Source organism: Idiotropiscis lumnitzeri, chromosome 3 (genome assembly GCF_059441095.1).
Source record: "Idiotropiscis lumnitzeri isolate Australia: NSW breed Sydney's pygmy pipehorse chromosome 3, RoL_Ilum_1.0, whole genome shotgun sequence".
NCBI classification, from domain to species: domain Eukaryota; kingdom Metazoa; phylum Chordata; class Actinopteri; order Syngnathiformes; family Syngnathidae; genus Idiotropiscis; species Idiotropiscis lumnitzeri.
In genome coordinates, this window is record NC_142393.1 from 16067288 (window position 1) to 16095018 (window position 27731).

At 41.7% G+C, this 27731-nt stretch overlaps 2 protein-coding genes across 5 annotated transcripts; both read right to left on the reverse strand.

The window, feature by feature from the left end:
• Positions 1 to 624: 624 nt before the first annotated feature.
• On the reverse strand, positions 625 to 12247 carry gpr61 (G protein-coupled receptor 61). Of its 4 annotated transcripts, none has more exons than XM_088289153.1 (2): positions 11815 to 12247; positions 625 to 4033 (listed from the first exon to the last, which is right to left on the reverse strand). In XM_088289153.1, exon 2 carries the CDS (start codon positions 3835 to 3837, stop codon positions 2440 to 2442), a length of 1398 nt encoding a protein of 465 aa, XP_088145279.1. In that variant the 5' UTR covers positions 3838 to 4033; positions 11815 to 12247; the 3' UTR covers positions 625 to 2439. The 4 variants fall into 4 exon arrangements, with proteins under 4 accessions (XP_088145279.1, XP_088145281.1, XP_088145277.1 ...); XM_088289155.1 differs by lacking the exon at positions 11815 to 12247 and adding an exon at positions 6526 to 6793; XM_088289151.1 differs by lacking the exon at positions 11815 to 12247 and adding an exon at positions 6513 to 6793.
• Positions 12248 to 13750: 1503 nt separating this feature from the next.
• Positions 13751 to 25321, reverse strand: LOC148340129 (solute carrier family 35 member E2A). Its single transcript, XM_088292295.1, has 9 exons — positions 25045 to 25321; positions 21000 to 21437; positions 19003 to 19138; positions 17930 to 18057; positions 17074 to 17194; positions 16930 to 16983; positions 16780 to 16852; positions 16293 to 16438; positions 13751 to 15571 (listed from the first exon to the last, which is right to left on the reverse strand). Exons 2-9 carry the CDS (start codon positions 21280 to 21282, stop codon positions 15349 to 15351), a joined length of 1164 nt encoding a protein of 387 aa, XP_088148421.1. The 5' UTR covers positions 21283 to 21437; positions 25045 to 25321; the 3' UTR covers positions 13751 to 15348.
• Between the last annotated feature and the right edge of the window lie 2410 nt (positions 25322 to 27731).

Here is a 27731-nt window from a genome sequence, read left to right on the forward strand (position 1 = left end):
GTTAGAAACGTGTGGTCTGGGCCGTTGTAGCCGTGGACACAGCGTGCTGGCTTTGTGGAAGCGGCTCCTCTTTATTCCTTTGAAATTTGGCGCTCAGTCTTTGACATGACAGAAACAAACTGATTTGATGCAGTCCATGCAGAAGATCAAAGTGCGCAAAGTACGTTTATAAGAAGCCGCAAGATGACTTCCACTTACGGATGAGGTCAAGTTGGCACAATTAGTGGGAATGCACATAAAATAAAATACAAAACATAAAATTCACCAAAATGGCATAACACCACCTTCGCGAAAATTTAGACCTGGTTCTAGCAGACGCCAAGGTTGGCCTACGGCCAAATTATAAGGTGTGCTGGGGGCGTGACAAAGAAACGCCTTTGGTCTGCCGGAACGCCCAGCATGGTGCAAAGCCATCTTCCAAATTCCCAAACACATTTATCAAGGCTTGCACCAGCATGCAAATCAAGACGCGTCGTTTTTGATGCATCTTTGAATATTTACCCTAAAGCTTCTGCGCTTTCAGTCATGTCAGGCGGTGTCCGACAGCGGAAAAAACAGTAGACTAAAATAAAGAATTATATCAATCTTTTTTTATAGGTCTGACACACACACACACACACATATACAAAGAGTAAAAACATTTTGGCACCTTACGCAAAAAATGATATGAAGAAATCCAAGTTAATGGCGAGTTGATGTCGTGACACGTAGAGTGATTTTATCAGAACAACAAATTTGTGTAATATTACAAAATACGATGATAGAAGTTAGGCCGAGAATATTAAAAAAAAAAAAAAAAATCTATAATGTGATAAAGCAGTACGGAGTAATAGTCTTGAGTGTTAGTGATACACGACCACATGCAAATTGTAGAAGATGGCGGACGGCAGTGATTTCTGTCTTTTTCTCAATAATTTGGTCCCCAAGGCTCTCCATTAAGCTCAAAATCAATCTATTTCTTTCATCATGTCTCTCTGTAACAAAGGGACCATTTTAATGGACTGATGTCTAAGGAGAGTAGGAACCTTTCTGTCAGCTTTGAGTCGCCAGTCTTGTGATCAAGCCAGCAGTCCCTTCTAGACGTTGGCAACAGAGAAGAATGAGCTTAGACTAGACATGACATATAAACAGATTGCATACCATGTCATTTTCTTTGGAACATTAGTCAAGACTTGTGCATAGTGTTTGTGTCCTCCACCTGAGGCGCGAGACTTTCATTTGTCAAGCTAAATGAGGCCAAAGGCAGTAAACTCACAAATGAGTATGCATTGTCACAACTGCACGTTTGTGTAGCCACAACACGACGGCATGTGTCAATCACAAACAAAGGAGCACTCACTCTGCTCCGTGTACCTGTCAACATACACAACACTGTCACATACAATAAGAAAGTCTGTTCGGAAAGTCCCGGGGTAGCCAAACATGGCGACGATCCAATAGATGGCTTTTATGTGCTATAACTGAATCGCGACAAATACTTGTCACTCGGATGTTACTGTAAAAGATTCGGCATCGAGTCCGATACATTGGCGTTCCGCACGTGACAATAGATCCGGTCACCAACGTTTTTGAAAGTGCAAACTACTTTTTGGCTACTTATTAACATTTAGGGCTACTACTTTGATACAAACTACAATTAACTTGAATGATGTCAGTACATGTTGTAATTAATGATTAATTACTGTGTATGCATTACATGAAGACACTGATCATGTTAATTATTTCTTACAATAAGTAGGAAACAAATAAATATCAATGAGCAAAATAAATCTCTTCCAGTGTTAATATCTTAAAAAGATGACTGGCAAATTTCTAGAAAATGAAAATGTCCAATCACTGGTGAGTTATTTTTAGAACAACTCATGCAGCCCTTGGGGGCTATCTGGAGTTTGCCAGCACCACGTTGGTGACCCCCCCGCTAGACGGTATATTGCACACTGGGACACAAACTCACTCCTCGTTCACCCCATTTTCGGATTTAGAACTAAACCAGTGTTTGTCTGAGGGGAAGGCGGGTGCAAAATCATAAGTCTCAAGTGTAAAATGAATTCGGTTAGATGCTAATCACAAGGCAGATACAAAAGCTAAACACAGGAACAACATTCCGAGGGAGACGATTAAAAATACATCCTGACATCACTCATGAAACAGCAAACTGCAGTGTTTCTCTTTAACATGTCATGCCGCAGGAGAGCGAGTGTTGCGGATGAGAAGGAGACGATGCACATGATCTATTGCTTTTCTGAAGGATTTTTCACGGAACATCTCACCATTTTCTCAGAAAGATGTTGCGCAACGAAATGTCCTATAGACCATGGTATGGAATGCGCTCACTGGGTTTCTGCATGAGAGCACAAAAAACAATTGGTGTGTCATTTAAATAAGATTTTAATGAAATGAAGACCTTTAATCTGTTATTCGATAATACGAGCTAGGCAGCTACACCTCTGGTACTGTTTGGGAATTTCCCAGTACATGGAGATGATTGTTCAGTTTTTGACATTGTATGAACTCTGAGGTTTCCTCAAGAATCTGCCCTGGGATGTGGAAGTCAGCTGGCATGTTCTGCAGAGCAGATGATTCCTGTAGGCCTTCATGTTCCATCTCCTCTTGACTCACTCGGCTGTGAGAGTTACACGGCTCCAGATTGCACGCCGTGCCCTGAAGGAACTGCAAGAAGTTCTCCTCGATGGAGGCCTCACGGCTGGGCAGCTGTTCCCCCTGACCCGATCCGGCGCGCTTGAAAAGGCAGGCCAGGTGGCGGCCAAGCTCCTCCCGAATCTGACGATTGAGGCAGCCATAGAAGAAGGGGTTGGAGGTGAAGCAGAAATAGCCGATCCACGTGACCAGATCCTCCAGCTGGGCCAGCGAGGCAGGCGAGGTAGAAACCACAGCCGAGTAGAGATGGAAGGAGAAGTATGGCAGCCAGCAGCAGAGGAACTGGCCTCCCACCGCCACCAGAACCACCGCAGCCTTCCCACCACCGAAGGTCCTTTGGGGAGTGTTGCGGGAGCCAGTCCCGCCGAGGCTGGCGGCCATGGTGGAGTGGCTGCTGGCAGACTCGGATCGTTGCCTTGGCGTGTCCATCCAAGTAGGGAGCGGGCCGTGATGCATGGCTGCAACTCGGGCCACCTTGAACATGTTGCAGTAGACCACCAGAATAATCAACACGGGACACAGGAAATAGATGAATGTGAAGAAGACCATGAAGATCAGGCGTGTGGTCCTGCCTCCCGCCCAGTGGAGGGAGCAGTGCCTCTGATCAAGGATGAGCAGTGGGCTAGAAGCCACAGCCTGGTTACCTTGGAGCAACCACCCCAAGAAAGGCAGCGATGACATGACAACGGCTTTAATCCAGACCCCCGCCAGTACCATCACCACCACCCTGACTGTCATTTTCACCTCATGGCGCATGGGGTGCACGATGTAATAATAGCGTTCCACGTTGATGGCGCAGATGGTGAGGATGGCCGCACTCACCAGGCAAACACTCAAGCAGAGGTAGCTTCGACAAAGCGCCTCGTCCGCCAGCACCCGATCGGGCACCATTCCGAGAGGCATCAACACCAGCGCCGCCAGCAGGTCCACCAAACACAGGTGGAACACGAAAGCGAACTTGCGCAGATGCGGCGTTTTGCTTATGACGATCATCACGGCAAGGTTCCCCACCACAGCCAGCACGTCCATGATGAGCATGGCACACAGAGCGAGAGACTGGTTTGCGTCAACTCCGGCCTGGCTCACGTTGGAAGCATTTGCTTTTGGTGAGAGGCGAAACGAGCGGAGTCCCGGGAGAGAAGAGTTCCAGGAGGGACTTGGTGTGACAAGCTGCTCCATGAGAGGATGGGATGAGGAGAGAGTCCGCTGAGTATCACGGGCCCATCATCCATCCTCCCCCGCCGTAGGGTGCCACAGAGAAGCTCAGGAAGTTGCCGTGAAGATCTCGATTGAGTCTACAGCTCACCAGGAGGTCCGGCTGTCTTGAAGATGGCGACGCTGAGACCCTCCACTATAACGGGCTAGCTGGGCAAATCTGAAAGTAAATACACATTTTCAATCGCAAGGGAAAAGCAGTGTAGTAAGAAGCGATTACATTTGTGAGCTAAACATTCAATAAGTCACAATAATAACAAGAATAATGATAATAAAATCAATAATGACGAACAATAACCTGACCGACAGAACAAGCTCACCGATACAAGCTGCCGAAATTAGTTTCCTCCACAAGGTGAGGTTGAGGCTCAGAGTAGAGAAGAGATGAGCCAGATAAGGTGGCTTGGGCATCTGACCAGGATGCCTCCTAATGACCTCCTCGGGAGGTGTTTTGGGCACGTCCAAACAGAAGGTGAACCCAGAACACGCTGTGTTTTTTTCCCCCCAAAAATTTGTGTATGTCCTGTTTTGACAAGAAAGCTGATTCCAAAACATGCATTCTAGGTCCACTGAAGCGTCTAAAACAGGTATGGACAAACTATGGCCCGGGGCCCACATGTGGTCCGTTAAACGTTGAAATCCGGCCCTTTTTAATGTTTTATTTTCAAAATACTGTGGTTTTTCAAAGACATATATTGATGTAATGCTTTTGTTCACTTTCATTTAAAATTCAATGGATTGTTTTTTTTTCTCCGATGAGGTGAGGTTACCAAAACACTCTATCCATCGGCTCCTGGTCCGGCCCCTCTGTCAAATTTTAGAACCCATTGTGGCCCGCCAATCAAAAAGTTTGCCCACCCTGGTCTAAAATGTCCATAGGTGAGATTGCACATGTCAAAAGTTGTTTGTCTCTATGACGACCAGTCCAGGGTGGACCTCGCGTGTCACTAAAAGTCATCTGGCATAGGCCAAAAGCACACCCGCGATGAGGATTAGTGGTATAGAAAATGGATGAATTACCATGCTAATATTAAGTAAAGAAACAACTATAAGGAAGACGGAATAAATAACAAATAAATAAAGATGATTAGAATTCAACCTAAAACTGAGCGAGTTCAAGACGACTCCACAATTCTAAAATGTAACCTTAAGCTCTTCCAATGTGTAAAGCACCCCCCCTCAGCAGTCAAATTGTCGGTTTCATTACTTGAGTGGTGCACATTGAAAACATTTTGGTTGCAAAGCACCCACTGAGTCATGACACTTTGAATCATCCTCACTTTTCATGCTCCTGTCTCTCTGGAACTTCACATGGGATCCAGATTGGCATCTGCATCTTCAGACCTTGTGCTCTCAAGGCAACCAGAACCACAGGGAGAAGCTCAAAACCAGCAAGGATCTTATGTTCTCTTCAAGAATAAAAAACAAACTAAAAAAAAAAAATCCGTCTCTGTGTTGTCAACAACAATCGGGACGATACTTCAGTAAACAAATCTTATGGTATCTGTGTAAAGACGCGAAAAGGAGGATGAACTTGCGCAACCTGTCCAGTGCGCCGTGTTTACTGTCACAATCGCGCCGTAAAAGTTGTGGAACGAGCACCGAGACTCTGGTACATTTCCATATGCTGCACACCTGCATGGGCACGTTTTTTTCCATCCGGCATGCTCGCGAGGCGCCTGCTCTTTTCCTGCCCACATGTACACAGTTAGCGTCACAATAATAATAGGTCAAAGGGTTACAGTCACCTTCAGCCTAATTAAACAAAGCATAAACAACATCTGACAGTGCACAGAAAAGGCAAAGCGACTCTCTGGAGAGTCTTTGCCGTTTGCATCTGTATTGATTGTTTTCAGCTTCTTTTTTTTTTTTAATCATACTGTGTTTGCAAAACACACTGACATCTTGCTTGTGGCGTTAGCTCCATCACAGCAGGCATCCATCAACACAAAATTGTTGCATTTTTTCAGGCAAGGAGCCACGTTTGGTTTGGTGTCAGTATGAGGCAGTAAATTACTATGTAGACAACATTTTAGTTCTGTATAGAATTAAAATGGACATGGAATTGACTTCAAAGATTGTCTAATGTAATATTTTCACTCCACATGCTTTTCAGTGATTGAAAAGTTTTTTTTTTGAATGACTCAAATTACTTAACTGCATCTTTCATTGTCATCTGACAACCAAGGAATATAATTACAAATTAAAAAAGGGGCGGGTTTCACAAAATCTTCAATTGAATGAAAAGATTTTTAGATTAAAATGCCATAATGTGTGGATTTCAACAAGCTCCTCACACTTGCATACTTCATGCCAAGCCACTAAGGTGCACTTCTGGTGGGCCCAACTTTTTATACATCATGCTTCCCTCCACTTGAATACATTCCTTATCTGACACTGTGAAGTGTAAAAAAACTCCATTGTTCTCCTCCACTTTGACTAATTTTGGACAACCAACATGCAAATTAGATTGTACGCCAATATGAAATGAAAAGCCTTCATATGATCCTCTTGCATCACGTTAGCACCGACCCAAATCTTTCTTGCAGCCTCACCTCCAGAAACACACACAATCCATTTACAGATAAAGTGTGTGTGTGTGTGTGTGTGTGTGTGTGTGTGACAATACAGTATCATACCTCCTCAACATACCTCAGTCGGTAAAGTGCTGCTCACTCCTGTGCAGGTTCACAGTCGGCTTGAGGAACGCTGACCTGTTTCGATGACTCTCAAACACGCTCACAAAGCTAACCCGGTCATACACACACACCCCCACGCACGCCAGTCATACAGTGCGATGTGGGATGGTGGATGCGTTTGTGTTGAGCGAGGGATGGAGATGAGGAAGAGTGCGATACTCCTGTGTCTCCTTCTCACCTGGCCCCTTTCATCATGTCATCGTCTCCTATTCGAACCCTCCCCCTCTTACAGACTGACCGCCCGCCCAATCCAGCCACACGCGCGTCCGCACGCACACACACACGCACACACACTTGCACGCGCACGCGCACGCGCGCGCACACCGAGTGGCTTCAGTCGGCGCCCAGGGCAACTGCAGTAGCATGCAGTGCTCAGAAGCAGGGTGGGTGTGCAGGCAGCACCCACCCTCACAGCTCCTCACTGGGTCCTAGCGCTTTACTTTGTTATTTTTACTAATTCACGCCTACTCTTGATCTCCATTTTCGATTGGCAATTAAAAATTATCCAAGAAAAAAAGATATTTTTTTGATAGTGTGCTGTGGTACATTAGTGTGCTATGAGAGATTAGCAGATTTGCCATGTGGAATGATCATTTTTAGCATTTTCTTTTTATTTGAACGTCACGTTAAATGGTAACTTTTTCATGATTTGATTTTCGATTGCCAATTGAAAATGGAGAAACCAATTTAAACATGGATTTAACTTGAAGCACAATCGAGCAGAAGTTTAATCATAAGCACTCGGGGAAGTTAAAAAAAAAACACCATCAACAAATCCCAGTGGTTAATGAAAGCAAAAATATGTCTCACACACCACTCACAAGTAAAGAACCCCTTTTACAAGTTACAAGTGGGCTATCTAGGGATGCAGAATAATTCAGATAATTGATGATCATTTTTAAAAGGCATTTTAAAATTGAGAGAAATTGTTAAAAAAAAAAAAATCAGGTCGTTTTTATAACAAAACTGCAAATCCGTATTTCCCACAGCAGAATTTTACAGATACATGCGCATAATTTCAATCATAAAAAGGGTTCATTAGCAACAGTGAGATTGGCAAATCTATTCCAAAATTGAGATGGCTCTGTAGCTCCGTTTGACCTTTGGCCACCCCAAAATGCTAACATATAGCATGCATACAATCATCCAGCTCTACTGCAAAAGTAACAACACGACACAATAACAAATCAGACGTCATAAACACTTATCCCAATTCTCTGCACAATTTAAACGCCTATCACTGCCTAAAACAGCATTGACTTGGCCGAATAAAATATTCGCCTCAGGGCTAAGTAGTGGTTAGAATGGTGGGAGTCAGCTGCAATTCCTGAAATCAAAGAATGTCATATTTGTGATTTAGCTGTAAGTTTGATATAATACCATGGCAACAACTGGCGAATGTAATAATTTATAAAATCTGCGTTACTAAAAAGTTCTGATCGAAAAGGTGAACATACTGAAATTGGAGAGGTTGCAAAAACCTTTACAGGTCACACACACTTTGGCTTGTTGGCTCAAACCATTACATCGCCAACAGTGGCAAAAAGCTGCAAAACCGTCAAAAGCATTTGTAAACAGTCATAAGATGTGTCGCCCAAGTTCTTTTTTTATTCACCAATGCTCGAGAGCACATGACCATGTTTCCAATATTTGTCGACCCATTAATGGCGAACAGCATTCACAAGCATTCGCCGCTCGGTAAGATATCATCAGCACACAATCGCCACATTGATTATCACGCCAAGCACAAAGTGGAAATCAATGAGGAGTACTCTATGTTTTACAACGCCCGTTTGGATCAGTTTAAGGACACAAATAACAAAAGAGAGTCGTGAAGCAGTCGGCGGCAAAGAAATTTGAAGACTAAGCCACCAACACGTTAACAATAAAGATTTTATAATTTTGTAAAGTTTTATGAGATACACATAATTCATTTCCATTTTATGAAAATCCATCTTTGACGGTGTTGTTTAATATCGCCGAAAAGTTGACAAATCTTATCCAACATTGTCTACCTTTGCAAGCATTCGTCACCTTAAAGCTTGCCTTCAACAAAGTGCTCATAATGATGACTTTCGTGATTGGTGAAAAAGCCACAACCTCCATATATTCCTTGGCAAATCCTCATTCTGATCGCCTCAATTGAAGGTCAGTAAAGGTAAAACGAAAAAAGAGATTTTGGCCCATAAAGCTTTATTTTTACAACATTAAAAAAACGATTGATCATTTTTTACGTTTGTTGTAAATCTAATTTCTTTATTCACACTCTCATGACAGGTTGGGACGTAACACAAGGTTTTTCAACATGAAGGTGGCCGCGATCATATCCAGAGAAGCACGATCTATTGATTACATGCAAACACTTGCTATGCTGCTAACATATAACAATACGACAGTCCACAATATGGACATTTATGGGCCTTAAGAGGGTAAGGACACAATAAAGAATGGGAAATGAAATCTGGAAGCTTGTTTAAACTGAGTGTGCATGTGTGTGTGTGTGTGTGTGTGCGTACATGTGCACGTGTGTCCTGTGACTACACTCGTGTCTGGGGCCTCTTGTTGCATTACAGAAATAGCAGATACTTGCACAAGACGGCAGCACCAACCACAAGGGAGGAAAATACAATGGTTTCCATGGCAACACTGATTTCAGCCTTCCTGCTTACACCCTGCACCCCTTTCCAACAACAACGTCCACCATCAGCCACCCATCCCCACCCCGACAGTTTACCCGAGGGAGACGACAAAAATGCCTCAACGTTACTATCAGTGCACACACACACACCCAGGCATACACACTGCCATCCGCAACGACTACATGAACATAAAGTACAGAAAAACACAAATGATTCGCCCACTTGGTGGCCACAAAGAGCCTTGGTCACATTTCAAATACATACATATAAAAGTACCCAGCAAACAATTTGTCTTCTTTGTTTTTCTTTCAACGGGTGCTTCAATAAAATTTCTCTACAAGATTTTAATCCTTTTTTTTTTTTTAATCAGAGGTGCAAGTAAACTTTTCTAGATGATTTTTAATTTTTCACTGATTTAAAATCTGCCGTTACTTTGCTCCTAACAGATTCAATTTGTAGCGTCGTCATCATAAACATCTAATATTGTAATTTATTTACTAATTAAGAGTTACCAGTTCAGCAACAGGTGGAGTTTTTTTTCTGAAATGTCATAACTATCAATTACAACACACGGTCAAATCTGCATTGCGCAACCTTTTATAGGTCAAAGACATATTTATTGTATAAGTGAAAAGGTCTAAATCTGAGGTGTTTTTTTTTGCAATATTCCTAAACCTTTATTGAGCCAAGGCCCATCTATGACATTAAAAGTGTCACAAAAGTATACCTCCTAAAAAAATATGAGCTCATCTTAATTTACAAACAATTTTATTTCCTCAGATTGAAATCTTGGCCTATTTAGATGAACACAAAGATTTTTATTCTGTTGCATGAATGGCAACAGGGAGATACAGAGGACAATTGTACCCTCGACTATTTTGTGGAAGAGACCTTTCAGTAACTGCCCAGTCACTATTATGTCACTGGCATAGAAAAATGAACAAAGATAGATTTTTTGGAGTGAAGAAATTGTAACTTTTCTAATGAAATGAAATTTGACCATTTTCCAACTCAGGCCGGATAACCTCTCAACGTACACAAATGCACACCAGTTAGGACTCAGTGTTTTTTGTTTTTTTTTAGATTATTATTCGTCCCACTTTTTGGGGGGCAAAGGGCTTATACTCACTCCATGGGAAGTAAAACAAAAGTGCCTCTACGCCAGTTTCACAGATCAACACGAAATTGGGTCGCAGTTATCTTTCCAGGGTGCCTGAAAAAGACTCGGGAACTCACACCCAAAGCCGAACAGGAAGGCGGTCAGTTTGTTTTGAAACCTTGGTGACCTCCATCCATATTTATGAGGGTCACGTGAGTGTCTCCCAGGCAGGATGCACGTACCCTGTACTGGCATCTTGGACAGATGGCCCTGCTGCTTTTTATCTAATTCGGGCAAAGCATCGTGAAAAAGTTTCATGATCATTTTGAGAAATTCACTTTGAACAAATGGGCACATTTATTCATGCGCGCATTCGTAAGACCAATTTTAATTAAATACACTGTAGGAATTTGGTGAAACTTGCCATTTTTGGTATATTGCACGGGGGAAAAAAGAACATTTCCTCTGTATATATATATATATATATATATATATATATATATATATATATATATATGTATATAAATACATACATAAATATTGCCAGTAGGGGGAGCGCGTGCGTAATACGGCACCGGGTCGTATCAGAAAATAACTTTGACATTTTTATTTTGATGGTGCACACACAGCTACAGTGTCATATACTATAAAGTTCACAATAGACAAAAACTTAAAACAAGCATTCAATAGTTTTAAATAGAAATGTAAACGTCTTGGGACGAGAAAATATAGACTTGCATTAACATTTACATTTGTTTTGCAAATCGTCACCTTCCCCTCAAAATAATGGCCCCACAATTTTTTATGTAGAAAACGCGAAAAACTGAACGGTATAACAATGCTGCCAATGACAGGTGTCCTAATTGGGCCACCAATATTCCAAACAGCCACTATATGAGTTGTGGGGTTGCCATGGCAATGGCAGACAGGGTTACCTGTACTGCAAGTCATCAAACTGTTAAAAACTAAAAAATAAAATGAGATAAAATACAAATAAAAAAAAAACGAAAATGTAAATGTTTAATGAGAAAATAACATCACGACACTTGAGTGAGTTAAAAACTAGTTGTGATTTATGTTCTGGTTTTGGTTAAAGAGGAGTACTGATTACATTGTCAATAGGCATCATTAAAAAAAAATTCAACAACCTGGTTGGAATCTTAATTTTAAATCTTTCTTATACTCTAAGTGAAACTTGCCCCTCCAATTGAAGCAGAAGGGAAAAAAAACATTTAAACCACACATCTAGTATTGTATTGCACCTGGCCTTATAACACGCGTCTCCATTCAACTATTAAAATGCAGTTGATGGATGAAGTAGACCAATTTACCACTTCAAGCACACTCGATGACGCTCGGTATTTCACTCGATTCGGATGTGAAAAGAACCGGACTCCCCCCATTTTGAGTTTCATTTACCCACAGTGAAACATTCTTTCTTAGGGCATTGAATCAACTCCAACCAAACGACTTTGGTTGTGTTAGAAGACATTTCGCCACTCACCTGAGAAGTTTTCACCAGTTCATGCAACAAGGATTCGGACTGACCAGCCTGGGTTGGTGTGGAATGGCCAACTATTTATGCTCCAAACTGGAGGCACGCTCCGCCACCACGGAAAAGTAGGAGTCTTTTGGGACCCAAAACGATCACTGCGGAAAGGCCTCTGTCGGCCAACAAGTCATTAGGAGGAAACTCCCACGTTAATATTCAATTGAGTTGTAAACAGGTAGAGTAGATACCTCTGGAGTTTTGTTCTTTGTTGCAAAATCCTCGAGTCTCTTTGGAATAGATGAAAGGAGAGCATTGGATGTGGTGGATAGGTGATGTAGTAAGCCGCCTCCTCTATTCGGAGATGGTCTTTCCACTTTCAGACAGATGGCTCATCACACTCGATCAAAACATACATCTTCTGTCAACAACATATACATTTTACAAGTGTCATTTGTTTGGGGTTAAGCATGGTTCCGTCTTGGTGGCTGCGCTCAAGCAGTAACCGTTGCCTCACTGTTTCCAACAAATCCTGGATTGAAATGCACGTCAACTAGGAATTAAGTGACATAGAAAGAAATCATACAATATTCATTTACGTCCAGTTTAAAGTCTCTGACCTAATCAACAAAAGTCCATTGAGTTTTGGGTGTGGTCTATTGACAATCAAGTCAGAATAGCTTTATTCTCATTGTATCAAAAGTGCAATGAAATGAATCAGACAACTTGTCCAAGTGACATAGAAAAACAGTGACAAGCAGGGAGGGCACAGGGGTCGCTTTTACAATGACCCGTTTTCACAGATGAGAAGAAATAAACATAAGGAATGGGGAGGGGGAGGGGAACAAACCAGACAACGCTCCTATGAGGGGACCACATATGATACATACAGACTAGCACGTGTGCGCACATGTGGTGTGAGCAGGTACATTGTTATGTCTGTTGAGTCAAGGATTACCAAAGGTGATGTTGTTTATCCAAGCTCTACTTCAGCGGATCATGATCAGTGGCCTCGGCGTGGACGATAAATCATGTTGCGTCAAGAGGCAAACAAAACGGCAAAGATTTCCCCAAACAAACAAGGTCATACGAGTTTCAAGTGTTCTTAATGTTGACAATTTATGATAAATTATTGTACCGTAAACTTTAAAGTGAGGTCCAAACGGTGGAATGGGACAAAATGTAGAAAATGACATCTGTAAGACTGTGAGTGATAACTTTTTTTTTTTGTTTTTAAGTTTGTGGTGTATGATAAATAGCTTCATAACTATTTTAATGCCTAAGACAAACTCAGCCCTTAGTTTTTGAGCGGAATTTCTGCTCACTGCTTAGCATCTTTTTTTCCCCCTAAAATGACGGCACTAATGAACGGAGCCCCTCAGTTGACATGGAAGTTAAAAAAACAAAACAAACTTGGTGTTCCCTCGCAAAGTTCGCGAGATAAGGCAAGGGAACACTTTGTAAAAAAAAAAAAACCCAAAACATTTACGTACTTTTGTGTCATCTCTGCAGTACGTCAGGGATGGCAAAAATCATGGAGGACAACTTGGAACGCTTTTTGCGGTCAAGAGATGCACTCGTTTCAGATGTCTTTTGCTTATTTGAGAACCATGCTTTGGATCAAGAACTGATTTTATGCGTTTGTATTTCAAGGGAATTTCAGAGTCATTCAATTAAACGCGTTGGGAAGAATAAGTATATAAACGCGCATCAAAAAAATGAGCAAAAAAACAAAAAGCGCATTCCCTTGCATAAAAAACAACTGCGTTATCTCGCAAATCTTCGCGATGGAACGGGAAGGTTTTTTTTGTGCGTGTGTTTTTTTGTTTCGTTTTTTTAACTTCCATGTCAACTTGATGGCACCATCGTATGTAATTTCCACACACAAAACGATTTCAGAAAAAAAATCAGAAACTAAAACAAACAAAAAAAAACAAACAACAAAAACATATTCACCACTTGGGAACCTTTAACAATTGAGAGGAAAACACCACAATTGGAACCATTGTTTCTAAGCACCACTTAAGACAAACTATTACAGAATTATTCACACCTGAGAAGGCTGTCAGGACTGAACAGAACAGACACTTTCTTTATAAAAAAAATAAAAAAAAAAACAGCTGCTAAAGCAGAAAAAAATATGCTTGGTGAGGCACAACAATACTCAAATCTAAAACAAAGACAGATTTGCGTCGACAAACAACCCCTTTGAGTGATGCAATTCACTTTGTTGGCAGCACCATTTTCAAGACTAAGAAAAGCTCCGTGGCTCGAGTCAAGCTTGGTATTATTAAAATGCTTTAAATAGAGGCCAAGGTGCCGAAGCTACAACATGTGACCGCGACTTATTTCTGAAAGGGAAGAAAAGACAGCAGATGCATATGCAGAGGATTTTCTTTGTCCCCCACCCAACGTGCTCCATCACAACCATTTGGAATCATCTAGCTCAAGTTATATTTACGCTCCTCTAACAACAGCGAGTAGATGACCTTTTGTTCACTTGCATGCTTTCAACTCGCTGAGAAGAGCTTGAGGAAGATCATTTTCTGTTTGCGTATGACCCAAGTAGTAAGATCCACAAAGGCATGGTTGGGTGAATTTGGAGTGGAAATACAGGGAGGATCTGTTTTCTGTGTATACATGGCCTCTAGGATAATTACAGGCAGTATTATGGGCAGCCGTTTATTGAGTTCGTGTCGAGTGTTACATCTACAAATTGAGAACAATTGTTTGATTCTTCCATTCAAGAAAATGTAATGAAGTAGAATGGTTAAAGAGTAAATCCCAGCAAGTCGGATGGCGAGGTGTCCTGCAACTTTTGCCAAAATATTTTGATGCTTGAGATTTTTCTAAAATATAGGTCCAGGAAGATTTTAGCCATAGTCAAACACTCTCACACACACGCACGCACGCACGCATTTTTACCAAAGCGTTTGACTAACTTGGGAGGTCATCCCAATACATTGATCCATTCGGCAGTTTTAAGCCATTTCGTCGCTTTACTATCAATCTCAGCGAGCACTGGGAATGAGTTTGATCACGACTGAAGACTGGCATTCCCGGAATGCAGTGATTTGTTCATCATATTTTTAAGACGCATCTTAAAATGTGTCAAGTGGTCTAAATGGCCACTTTAGCAGGAGAATCCCTCCCGAGCGCACCATATCGCCTTGTGAAGTTTCACAACACAGCTGAGCCTATATGACCATGGCGTGCGTTTACAGCCACTGTACCACAGATGAGATTCGCTGGCACAGCCTGGAATCGAGATGCAAGACAAAATGCTTACAAGGAGGCGACTTCCTCCAAAATAGCTGAAGGACACCCTGAGCTTCTCATTTTGTCAAATGCTTGCGTGCCAATAAATATTCCACAGGAGTTTTAAAGGCTTTTTTTCCACCTTTCAACAAGAGTCACTTACCTAACTGGAACACATCTAAAACTTCGTATCATTATTATGATCCTCCATTACTGGAATGTGTGCATGGCGACAAGCACATCTGCCCAACGGTTTTAAGCCACGATTGAGAGTTTTAAAACGTGGAGACTTTAGTGAGCTTGTTGGATGTTCTGATCCTGAGGTAATGGTTTAGAGTTCTGCTGCGCAGCCATGGCCTGCAAGTGCTGCCGCTGGGCCTGCCTGGCTTTGTTGTACAAGAAAACCCCCACAAACACGAGGACGGTGCCGGTGGCGCCGAGCATGGTGATTTGATTGCTGAACACGATGACGCTCAGCCACACGGACAGGGCGTGCTTCACCGTGCTTGCGACGCTGAAGAAGAGATGAGGGAAGTGTGGGGTCAGTGGTGAACTTGGACATTTGCAAAAAAGCATCAGCATACGTCACAAGAGCTCATTTGAGTCAGCAATAAAATTCCCAAGGGGTGGATGAGACAAGGAAAAGTATGAGTGTTGGCTGAGTTAAATTCAGGTGTTTTAGGAGTAGACTGTTTAATCTAATTTGAAATAAAATTTCCAAAAAAGCTTCCCAATGTCGCGCGTTGTCAAAATTGCTACAACACATAATTTATCTGCTCTTAAGAGTCGACTAAAACCACACCACTGTTTTGTTTGTTCTATTGTTGTCATTGTGCGTCACGATTAAAGTCATTTGGTCAATTTCTTTTTTTCAAGAATGCTAATTTACGTTAGGATTTGAGATCATGAAATATTACTTATGTGTTAGAAACAAAATAAGTCTTTCCTATTTGCAGTTGGAAAATTGCTTTGATTTTTTTCCAACACTAATAATAATTTTATAGGCACTATAAAGACAATAACTCAATGTCATGTTCAGCTAGTTAAGTCGCATATAACATTTTATTGCAAATAATTTTTGACTTCCCCCATTAAAAAGCAGTTTGATTGCATAGACTTTTTCTACAAAGGTCAGAAAAAGTCAAATTTATTGACTTTACAAAGACGTGCAAGGGAAGCACATTTGAGAAAGGCATGAGCATTAAAATATACAAAGTCATGGGAAAGCACCGTACCTGAAAGTAACCGGAGAAATGCGTCCCATAAGAGCATAGGCAGTGACACTCTGCAGGTGAAACAGGCCGCCATTGAAGAGCAGCAACAAGATGATGTCCCGACTGAAGTTAAAGGTCTGTCCACTCTTCTCAGTTGCTGGCGTTTCCTGGAAAACAGAGACAAACGTCAGAAAAATTCTTTCCATGAGCATGACATACAACTTTCTGAATTTGTGAGCCTTAAGGATTTTGTCAGTCATCATTGTTTAGTCCATCCATTTGAATTAATTTTTTTTATTTTTATTTTCCAAACACAATCATGAAGCAATGTCATGAAATTCTGCAAAGGATAGAATTTATGCCCAACCACTTTGATGCCTTAACAGATTGCAAACTTGGAGTCTGAATCTCACTGGTCGCATATTTTGTTTACACAGGATTGTGACTACAGTTACTAAATGAGCTGTATATCATATCGGTTTACGCAACAATTCCCGAGTTGACCTACCAAGAGGAAAATCCAGGCCGGGATGAGCATGATGATTGCTGCTGCACTGGTGTAAAATTGCAATTCTGGAGGGCTGAAAAAAAAAAAAAAAGATCAAATTAAAAATGTATCATTTCACTTGTCCGACTTCTGGTTTCATTGCTGTTTTACCTGAATTTGTAAGTGTCACCACTCAATAGTTTCTTGGAGAAGACATTCTGTAAACTGAGACGGGAGGGAAAGCAAAGCATTAAGTGTAAAACGTGCAACTGTGGCTCTGTGAGGTGTGGTGCATCGGCAGCACTGTTACCATACCAGTCCATGATGTTGGTGGAGAGTGCGGCGGAGAAACCGAGCAAGTTGAAGCTGAGCTCTGTGGCCGTGCAAAGCGCCAGGCCCGCCATGACGGGGAACAGGGAGAGGTTCACCCACAAGCCTGCAGTACAAAAGTAGATTTGGGTTTTTTGAGCTCAGACGCCTACCCAAATTTGCTGGAATAGTTGGAGAAACTCCCCAGGTAAAATGTTTCAAGATTTACCCCTGCCTCACTGATCTTAAAGGTGAGACTCATCTCGTTTTGGTGAGAACAGGACAACAATATATCATTATTTCAGTTAAAAATGCTCCTTATTTCCCCTACCCCACTGTGTCCAGCGATGGAATTTTAATTTCCTCAAGGCAAGCTTGACATTGTGTTTCAGATTTTAGAAATCAAATTTATAGATACGGGTTTTGGTTGATTGGTTTTGCACTGCAGACATTTTGTTTAGCACATGGTGTTTTGACCCATTTGATTGCGCCAATGGGAATCAATCCCGGCTCTCAATTTCCCTCCGAAGTATTGGCTGTCTGATATAGTGTGAATCTAAAATGGCTGCCTCATCCTGATACTTTATTGCAACAAAAAATATGCGGCACTCAACAGTGACATTGATGGTAAAGACAGATGAGTGAAAAAGAGACCATTAAAAAAAAAAAGGGGTACTGAAGACAGTTGCATTTGCATTAATTTTCATGAAAAATGCATTTTAAGCAATTGGGAGAAATGAATGATTACCATTTGATTGATTTCTTCCAATAATTCAAATCTCATATTAGTAAAATAAATTGATTTTCTAAAGGAAATTCAGTGGAGCATGTCAAATGTCGACATGACCCCAAAATAACCCACCTGTGTACTCTCCAAGAATCAACCTGGACATGATGACCGTAAAAATGGGTGCGGAGCTCTTCACAGTCTCTGCAAAAGACACCGCCACGTTTTTCAAGCTCACCAAGCCCAAGACCACCGTGGTGAACCTGGAAAACAGCCGCAGAGATTCAAAGGATGCCGCTGAACACTTACTTTAACCTATCTTTGGCTTCTGCTAATTCCGGCCTGCCCGTGCGAAGATTTAGCTGTCAAAAAAATATCTAACCACGCATGAATATTCCTTCTCAGTGTAAAATGATTTACTCTAAATTAAACCCAAGACCGCAGACTTTGTGCGCTCTTCAAGTACTGTACTACGGAATGGGAGGGAAAACAAAAAGTGTCGGCTGTATGGATTTTTCAGTTACACACCAGCAGGGAAAGGCTAATTGAATCAGAGTCTTGTGCACTTGTGGAAGCGCGGATAGAAGGCTCCATTTGAGGCGAAGCGTTTATTTATTCAAGTGGACAACGCATCTGGTGACTAATCTATTGTAACAGTAGCTGCTTCCTATTTGCGGCAATCCAGACCATTCTCCATCGATGGGAATATGAGTGGTTGTTTGGATACATTGCATCCCATAATTATTGACACCCCTATATTCACTGATTCCTGGGCGGTATCTCCCCGGTTCAAATGTGAAAGCTATTTACACCTGTTGCCAGAAGATGACAGAAAGTACAATAAACCTGTGTATCCACCTGATGACATTCAAACAACAGAAAGGGTCATGACTTTCTGCAAGAACCTGTTCATCAGCTCGGAGTTCAAATAAAAAGGACACAGTGTGAGTCTATTTGGGAGTAAATCGAAACAAGATCATCATTCTTCGTACATTTTGTCTGGCCGTGTCCTATAAAATGGTTTAAAAGTCAAATGACTGCATGGTTCAAAAGGTTCAACAGTATTTATAAAGCATTTTAGGACAACCATTGCACAAGGCTCATTTTTTAATTGACAGAAAACTCTCTCTTGAACGTTTGCTGAAAATTTAAGCTTCGAAGGAGCTCTGCCCTCTTGAAGCCTGACATGACATGCTTTGGGAAGTCACCTCATCAGTCCAACGAAGAGCATGATCATGATGAAGTTGGGAGGATACTCATTCCTGGATTTGTGCTGGTAAAGGCAGCAGGGCACGAACATCTTGAGGAAGCCAATGACGGTGGTGGAGAGCATCTGAACCGCACCTGGTCACAAGAAGGAAAGAGACGTGAGGAAACGATCGGTATACTTGGACTTCAGTTCAGTGAAAAGTGAATGAACGAACAAATGAAGGATTCTTACAGAATCATTATTGAACATTTGTTTGCTGCTACTATATTATTATTACTCACACCTGTTCGACCTGTTGCCCTCTGGCAGGCGCTACAGATGCATCAAATCAAGGACCAATAGACTGAGAAACAGTTTCTTTCCGAGAGCCATCTCCATACTGAACTCTCACACACACACGAGACCACCCTAACCTCGCAAAACAGCATTGTGATGTGTTTCTATATGCCCTATTCAGTACTGAATTCCATTGCACTGTCTTCTTTATTTATCTAATTTATATATTTATCTGTATTATTGTTGTATTGCACTGGAGAGGGGAGCCCTCTAATCTCGTTGCACACTTGAGTACAATGACAATAAAGGGATTTCTATTCTATTCTATTCTATTATTTACATATTTTCATTAATCAGAAATGTATCTTTGTCCCAATTAAGTTACAGTGGGAAAAATAAATCAAGAAAGCCAAGTCATTACGTTGTTCAAGCAAGTCATTATATACCCGGCGGGGAAGACTCAGTAAAACAACTGCGCTATCCCGAATTATCCGCTGATACACTACAGCTTGGGTGGAAAACATCGGTGTCACCCCAGGGAGGAGGAAAACAGAGGGTTTGTGGCACACAATGCAGCGATTTCCAGCGAGTTGTGATCTCTCCAACGCAAGAGTTCTGATCCACTAAACGGATAAATAGGAAGTTATTACATTCTCGTATGCTGCTCTGTTAATTAATAAAAGGCACTTGAAACGGCTCTAATTGTGTTCGCCAGTCTCTTTACGTCCGTGCCTATGTAAATGCTCGCTAAGGAAATAAATAGTACCAAAAGAGCAACAACCAGGAGGTCCCACAAATAAGTTTGTATAAATGATACGAGACCTCATTTGCTTGTGTGACGGGCAGGCGAAATTCCGTGATGGGCTTTCTGAGAATTTAAACATGATACACAGACACCATTGGGATGTTGTGTTAAACATGAATAAAATCAGAATGCAATAATTTGCGAATAATGTTCAAACTATAATTACTTAAATACAACACATGTACTGTTCAGACTGTTTTTCTTTTTTTTTGCAAATATGAAATTGACTTTTATGGCTGCAAGACGTTCCAAAAAAACTGAGACATGGTCATGATTTTCACTGTGTTGCGTCACTTTTTCTTTTTTTAAAACAACATTCAAAAAATGTTTGGGAATTGAGGACACATCAGCTGTTCAATAATCCGGGGTCTCCGTTATCATATTTTAAGTTTCTTAATGTGCCACACATTCTCAATTGGATACGGGTCTGGAATGCTGGCGGGCCAGCCTGATACCTGCACATATTGCATCACAGGCGTCCTTGGAAAAAGAAGTTACTTGGATTGGTTGCTAAAATTAATTGAGAGCTTCATTTTGACAAAAGTTTTTCAACACTTTGTACTAGCAAAAGGCAGTGAAATCTTTCAGTTGGAAGGTCAATTACTGTCATATTTTTGTTATTCAGACTAGGTTCTGGTCCCTTATTTGTGCAGTGGACCTGACCTGCCCAAGAACAACAGAAATGTGCGTATAATTAACGGCCATTGTAAATGCAGTGAAAATTATTCTTTTATTTCTTTTTGAGCCCCGCCCCAAAAAATCTAGCAAGAAATGGCGATAACCTCCAATAAAGGCTTTCCCTGAAAAATGCTGATTAGCTCACTCCCCCAAAACAGGCAAACAAACAAAAAAATAGCTGAATCCATGGTTACTTAATTGCAAATATGGGGGCGTCCACAGTATCGAATGCTTACCCAACATGCTCGGCTGCCCCTCCAACAGCGATAGGATGTATTTGTTCAGGAAGAGGTTGCAGAAGCTGAAGAAGTACCAGAGAGCCAAGTAGGTGAGGGAGCGGCGGTTCAAAACCCCTGAGCCGGCCTTGATCACGGTGGTCTCCGTGACAATGATCTTCAACACCTGGTCACTGGGTAGGCTCTCGCTGCGGGCCAACACCACGCGCTCTTGACGGATGTGAAGTGGGAGCAGAAAGCGCCACAGTGAATGCCTGCTGCTTTTCTTCCATGCGCCCAGCATCGCCTCTGTTGCCCAGGCCCCAAAGGAAGAGGGGGAACCGGGAGATGGACGATTTGAAACAGTAGCTGTATGACTAAGGCATCTTCGGATCAGTCACGTGATGATTCTTGCTTCATCTTGCATTGATGACATTCTTATATTGGTGCTTGGAGCACCTGCAACAAACAACAGAGAAAAGAGTGAACCTCTGCTTTATTACAGCTATTATGGTGAATGTTTAGGAGTTTTTACAGCATACAGGAAAGTGTCAATTGAAGCGTTAGCATCTTGTAGTGTCGTGCGACAACATGTAGGGCAGAACTGTGGTCTTCTGGAAAAGATGCAGTCAGGCCTCATTTATCTTATTTAAGAATAAGAAAAATCAACGAAAAAGAGGACCGGTAGTTGCAACAATGGCCAAAATTTCAACACAACCATGAGAGGAAAAATTTTGTTGGATGACGAGGTGGAGCTTCTGCTTTCATATTGCACCGAAATAGAGTCAGATCTTCAGTGAAAGCAACATGAGGGATGTCTCATGGACAAAAGTAGTCACGGCAACCGATGTCACCGAAGAACTAAACATTCCATTTTTCTTATCTATCAGGAATGATGGAAAAATTGATTCTGATCTATGTCATTTTTTAAGACGGCCGGAAAAGGCTCGATCCCCTCCGAGGCTCGGCTTTGTCCTCAGCACCTCCAGCGGCGTCTGGTCGGCAGACTCGAGCTCTGAGCTCCTCCACCCCAATGCACTTTTTTTTCCAGAATTCTAGAAATAAAAGGCAGCCTGGAAATAGGTCGAAAATTTGATCGAGGCATGCTTTCTTAAGCAGGGGTTGCACCACAGCACGTTTAAAATGTTGGGGGACGACACCTGAAGACAGATTGCTGTTGATAATGGCTAAAACCGATTCACCAATACTCGGGTGAACCTTCTTAAAGAAGTGAGGAGGAACGGAATCAGATGGCTTCATTTGACAAACCACATCCTCCAAAAATAAAAAGCCACACTTGGGTGAAAGAACTACTAGATCACCCAAGCTACTTAATTGCAGTGTTTCACATTTTCATGTCAATTTTAGCTTAGCAATTAATATTCTTTGTCTTCCGTTTACTTTACATCATGCCAACCTCCCGTGTGGACCTGCACTTGTGTCCCACGGTCCTGCATGCCCACAAACTGGTTTTCCTGCTGCCTGAAGTCTTTTCTTTTTGTGCCGCCTCTTTCATGACCTATGCTGGCAGACCGTGCTCTTGGACGCAACACGCGAAGAGCGGGCAGTCTCTGGTCGGTGTCAGAATTATAGCCACTTGCTTGCCCGGTCCAAGACACAGAAGAAATGAAACTAGTAATCTGACAGAGCGAGTGTAGTCTACAACAAAAAAAGTCACGTAGCTTGATCGGCATTAGTGAAGCGGAAAATGCAAAGTTAGACTCGCAAACTGAGTTGTGAAATGGCTTATTTCGAGCATTGACAAAATAAAAGCATTTTCTACTGGATAACTCTTATTCAATGTTATTAAATGATTATTATTATTATATTATATATATTATCTTTTTTTTTTTACACTTCAGTGATGTTTAAATTGCTTTCCCAGCCACTATTGTGAGTGGGTTGTGTCAAGAAAGGGACTAAGCCGAAAGACAAACAACATCATGTTTAGATAGGAAAGCTCTAAAACATGTTTAACCACTCCATAGAGGGTTGCTACTAAGAGTCAACAAACTCCAATGCAGCCTTTCAACACACTGTTAACCTAAATAGCTAAAATGCTGTGACGCAGCCTAAAAATGGCACGGAATGGATTATAGCGGATGGAATGGTGGACGACTGGTGAACACATCTGCGTCACAGTTCAGAGGTGCAGGGTTCGATTCTATTTCCTGCCTTCTTGTGTGGAGTGCCCTCCCCGTGCCTGCGTGAGTTTTCTCCGGGTACTCCGGTTTCCTCCCGCATTCCAAAGACATGCATGGCCCCCAAGTGTGATTGCGAGTGCAAATGGTTGTTCGTCTTTGTGTGCACTGCAATTGGCTGGCAACCAGTTCAGGGTGTCCCCCGCCTACTACCCGAAGATAGCTGGGATAGGGTCCAGCACCCCCCCCCAAGACCCTTATGACGAGAAGCGGCTTAGAAAATGGATGGATATTGTGTAGCCCTAGTAAAGAGTGTTCTGCAAATAGGAATTTAATGCACTGCTTGGGCCAAGAGCATGGATATAAACAACATAGCAGATTACACCGCATTACAATGTCCACTAAAACCTTACAAAACCGTGGATTCCTGGAAATTAATTTTACTATATTATTTTTTGCTATGGTTAGTTGAGTTTTATTGTAGTTTTTGTCTAACCCTAAATCAATTACGAAAACAGCCTTTTACCAGCTGAAAAACATATTCAGGCTGAAGGGTTGCATGGTCCAAGCAGACCAAGAGAAGCTTATCCATGCTTTTACCTCCAGTAGACTTGATTATTGTAACAGTCTTCTTACTAGACTCCCTCAAAGGAGCATCAACAGCTGCAGTTCAGTCAGCACCCTGCAGCTCAGGTTGTGACCAGAGCAAAACGATCAGAACATATTATTCCATTCCAAAAGACTTCACACTGGCTGCCAATTAGCTGTGGAATACATTTGAAAATTCTTCTACAAATCACTGAATGGTTTGGATACTGAATACATTGCAGAAATGCTGATTGTATCTAAACCCAGTAGGGCTCTGAAGTCTGCAGACACAGGTCAGTTAGTGGAGCACAGAGTTCTAAACGAACATGGTGAAGCTGCATTTAGCCGTTATGCTGCACACAAGAATAAGATGCCAACTGAAGTTAAGACAGCTTGAGTGTAAATGCTTTTAAATCCAGGTTAAAAACTGCGTTATTCTTAAACCTTTACGGTCCCCTAAACATTTTTTTCTTTTAATAGTTTGTAAACCTACAATTGGCTGGCAACCAGTCTAGGGTCTATCCTGCCTACTGCCCGTAGTCAGCTGGGATAGGCTCCAGCACCTGACCCTTGGGAGGAGAAGCAGCTTAGAAAATGGGTGGATAGTTTTAAAATCCACTCTTATTTCTTTAATTTACTTTCAAATGTATTTGTTTTAATTTTTCTGTTAATTATCTTAAATGTTGTCAACATACGTTTTAGTATTTTCGTAAGTTACTTTTGTTTTCTCTGCTTCGCTTTGGAATGTTGTTAACAGTTGTGTTTGTAAATGCTTGTTGGAGTTGTGTCTTCGCTTTTGTGAAGCACATTGCGTTGCCTTGTGGATGAAATGCGTCATAAATAAAACAGCCATGCCTTGCCTAACCTAATTAATTATTTTTCTTATTTGAGTGGTTGGGGGAGGATGGAGAGAATCAATCGATATCGATAGCGACTGATGTGAATTATTTATATTGTGATACACTTAGCATCCATAACACTCAGCCCTTGGTTTAAGTGTTTTTAATAGGTGAACGTGTAGGAGGGGTATGCCCCGCGAGAAACATAGCGGCATAAAGCGCAGCTCCGGTGTGACATTATTACAGCTACATAACATCTCTTCATGTACTAAATACGCACATTTTACGGATATTAAAGTACTGCTCAGCATCAGATTTTTTTTCCTGTTCATTGACCCTGCTCATTCATTGCGACACAGTAGATGCTGCAGCCAAACAATTGCAAACATTGAGTGCAAGCCAATTGAGTTCAAAGAGCACCAAGGACAATAAACCTTAGGAGGACGCAAGGCACGAAATGCACGTTGTTAATCAAGACGGGAGAGAACAGAACCTTACCGCGAACACGAACCGCTCCGTGATGGAGTTCACTCAGCGGTCCAGCAAGAACAAACGGGAGGACAAAACAAGCAGGAAGTTACACGTTGACGCTAGCTAGCGACTGCACTCGGCAACGTGGAGCACAAAGGTGTGGAGGCAAAAGGTCAGTCAAGCTATCAAATCAGCGCCCAATGCAATCGTATGAGACGATACTTTATACAGGCAAACAGTTTCTAATCTGCCGGAGAGACTCTTATCGGTGCGCTTGACTTTTGGACGTGGCTGCTAACATCGTCAAGCTAATGTTTTTAAAGCGCCAATGGCACACCTTCAAAGCAAAACTCGCACAATAAACCTTTTTGGTTTTCTTTGCTCCAAATGAATCAGGAACATAATTAACTTCCGATAGTATTTTAAGCATTGAATTGACGTAATGAATTTTTTTCGTCTTTTGGCAGATATGGCTTCACCAACGAGCGCTTTTATTGTCTTAATAAATACGGAGACGAGAGTGGGGGAAGTCGTGAGAATTTTTACTTAAATTGCCTTTTACGCAAGGAAAAAATACGTATTTTACGCAGTAATGCCTCCAACTAAAATATGTAGTTTAGGAAGGTGCGCATCTCTGAGAGCAATCACTTTTGATCTTGAATAAACTGTTATGATGTTATTATGATCTTCAAGAAACATTTTTAGAAAAGAAAGTGGTTTAGTGGCACAACTTGCCCCCATTGAGTACTTTCAAAATGTTACTTCCATTTGAAAGCAATAAGTCTCTTTAAAATATTACTGTCTTTGTAGAGTTACTCGGGTTTAATGAATGAATTTACACATAAATGATTGTGATATGTGGAATTTCTGCAATCCACGTAGTCTATTTAAAACTATAGATTCTGGACTTAATCCTGGTGAGTCGATTTTCACAGATTCGTCCCCTGAAATGTGCAATTGATTTTTGCAGTTCTTCACTGACAATGTTGCTACAGCTAGGGCTCTCGTTTCAAATGCCGCATTCGACCCCTCTGTCCATGTTCCTTGTTCCGCAGTGTTGGATTCCTTTCAAGCGGTTTCCTTGTCATTTTTGGAGGATGCGGTTTGCCAAATTAAGCCAATCAGCTCCCCTTATGGCTTCGTACCTCCTCACTTCTTTAAGGAGGTTCTCCCAAGTATACTGTAGGTGAGGTGAATCAGTTTGGGCCATTTCAATAGCTCTTAAAATGTTGATTTAAAAATGTATGTGATTAAATATTTTAACTCAGTTAACTCCGTTTTATTTTCTTACAAATAAATTTGCTTAGCCAAATTGAAATATTAGCTGTACATCTTTCGTACATCATCTCTGGACAAAACCCCGTGGTCAAGTTACCCCTGGGCCTTGCAAACCAACACTGCTGGAGTGTGGTGATTGTAGGCAGAACAAAATGTACTGTGGAAGTTTGGAGAATTGCTTCTTAGACCATTTCATTATTCATTTAATCGGAAATGAATGCAATCTTGGCAATAAAAATGTAAGTGTTGGACATTTTAAAACGTAATTATATTTTTGGTGAGAACCTCAACCCTGTTCTCCGAGGTCACAAGTTTGGGTCTCCATCCCGACACCTCCTTCACATAACACCATTTTGATTTAGTAGAAATTCTGTCGACCACATTAAAATGTGGCTTCCAAATTAATATCACTGGTTCAGAAACTGTAGCCTGCCGTGAGAAATACCATGCAAAATTGTGTAAAATATTGCCATCTACAGACAAAAGAGCGCCATTGCGGCGATCATCCTCCCTATAAAAGGATGACTGGCTGGATAAAGCATCCGTGCTTTTTTTTTGTGGCCCATCCAGGGTCGGCCCTGCCTGTACGCCAATTACGCAGCCGCGAAGGTCACCAAAGGTCCACGATCTGGCAACCCATTGCCGACTCATCGTCTCACTAATGCGCACGCACAACGTGCGCTCCATTTATGAATGACGCTGCATCTCACTTTGCTATGACGAGTCCGCGAGACAACGTGCAAGCGTGTGTAAACATGGGCACTAAGCAAAATGTCATAAATACGGATCGGGTACGGAAAAACAAAAGAAAAATAAGAAAAGATGAAGCACAATCTCGAGGTAAGTGCGGATGATGTTAGGGCCTTGTGTTTAAATTGAGAATAGCAATTTAGGTTGTCTACGTTGTCGTGTGACGAGTAGGAATGCCCCCACTACTCCTGCATCATCACATGACGGAACTTAATTTATTTTAACCGATATTTTAAATGGAAAAAAAAGCTTAAATTGTGTCTGTCTGTGCGCCGTGCCTATTCATTTTATTTTCAGGAACGTTAGAGTTTGCTCGCATTAACTAAAGATGTCCTGCACTCAATGTTAGAGCTCGCATTCGGCTTGTTTGGCCATGTTCTTGTTATTTACTTCTGTTTTATTTATTGTTTTAAATTAAAAATGTCTTCTTGCTAGGGGGGGGCATAAGAAAAAATAATTGAGAAGCACTGACTTAACTGGACCAAATTAAAATGCATTAGGAGACAGGAAAATGCCAATTTGTAGTCCTGACTTGACTTGTACAGTGGTAGCTGATTGCAATGACAAAAAGTTTAAATGAAGAGATTGCTGCAGTCACATTGACATGATGGGTTTTAGAGTCATCAATAGCAGCATGATTGGTGCGGCGGATCAGTTCGAGGGCCCCCAAAAGACCAGGGCCAACC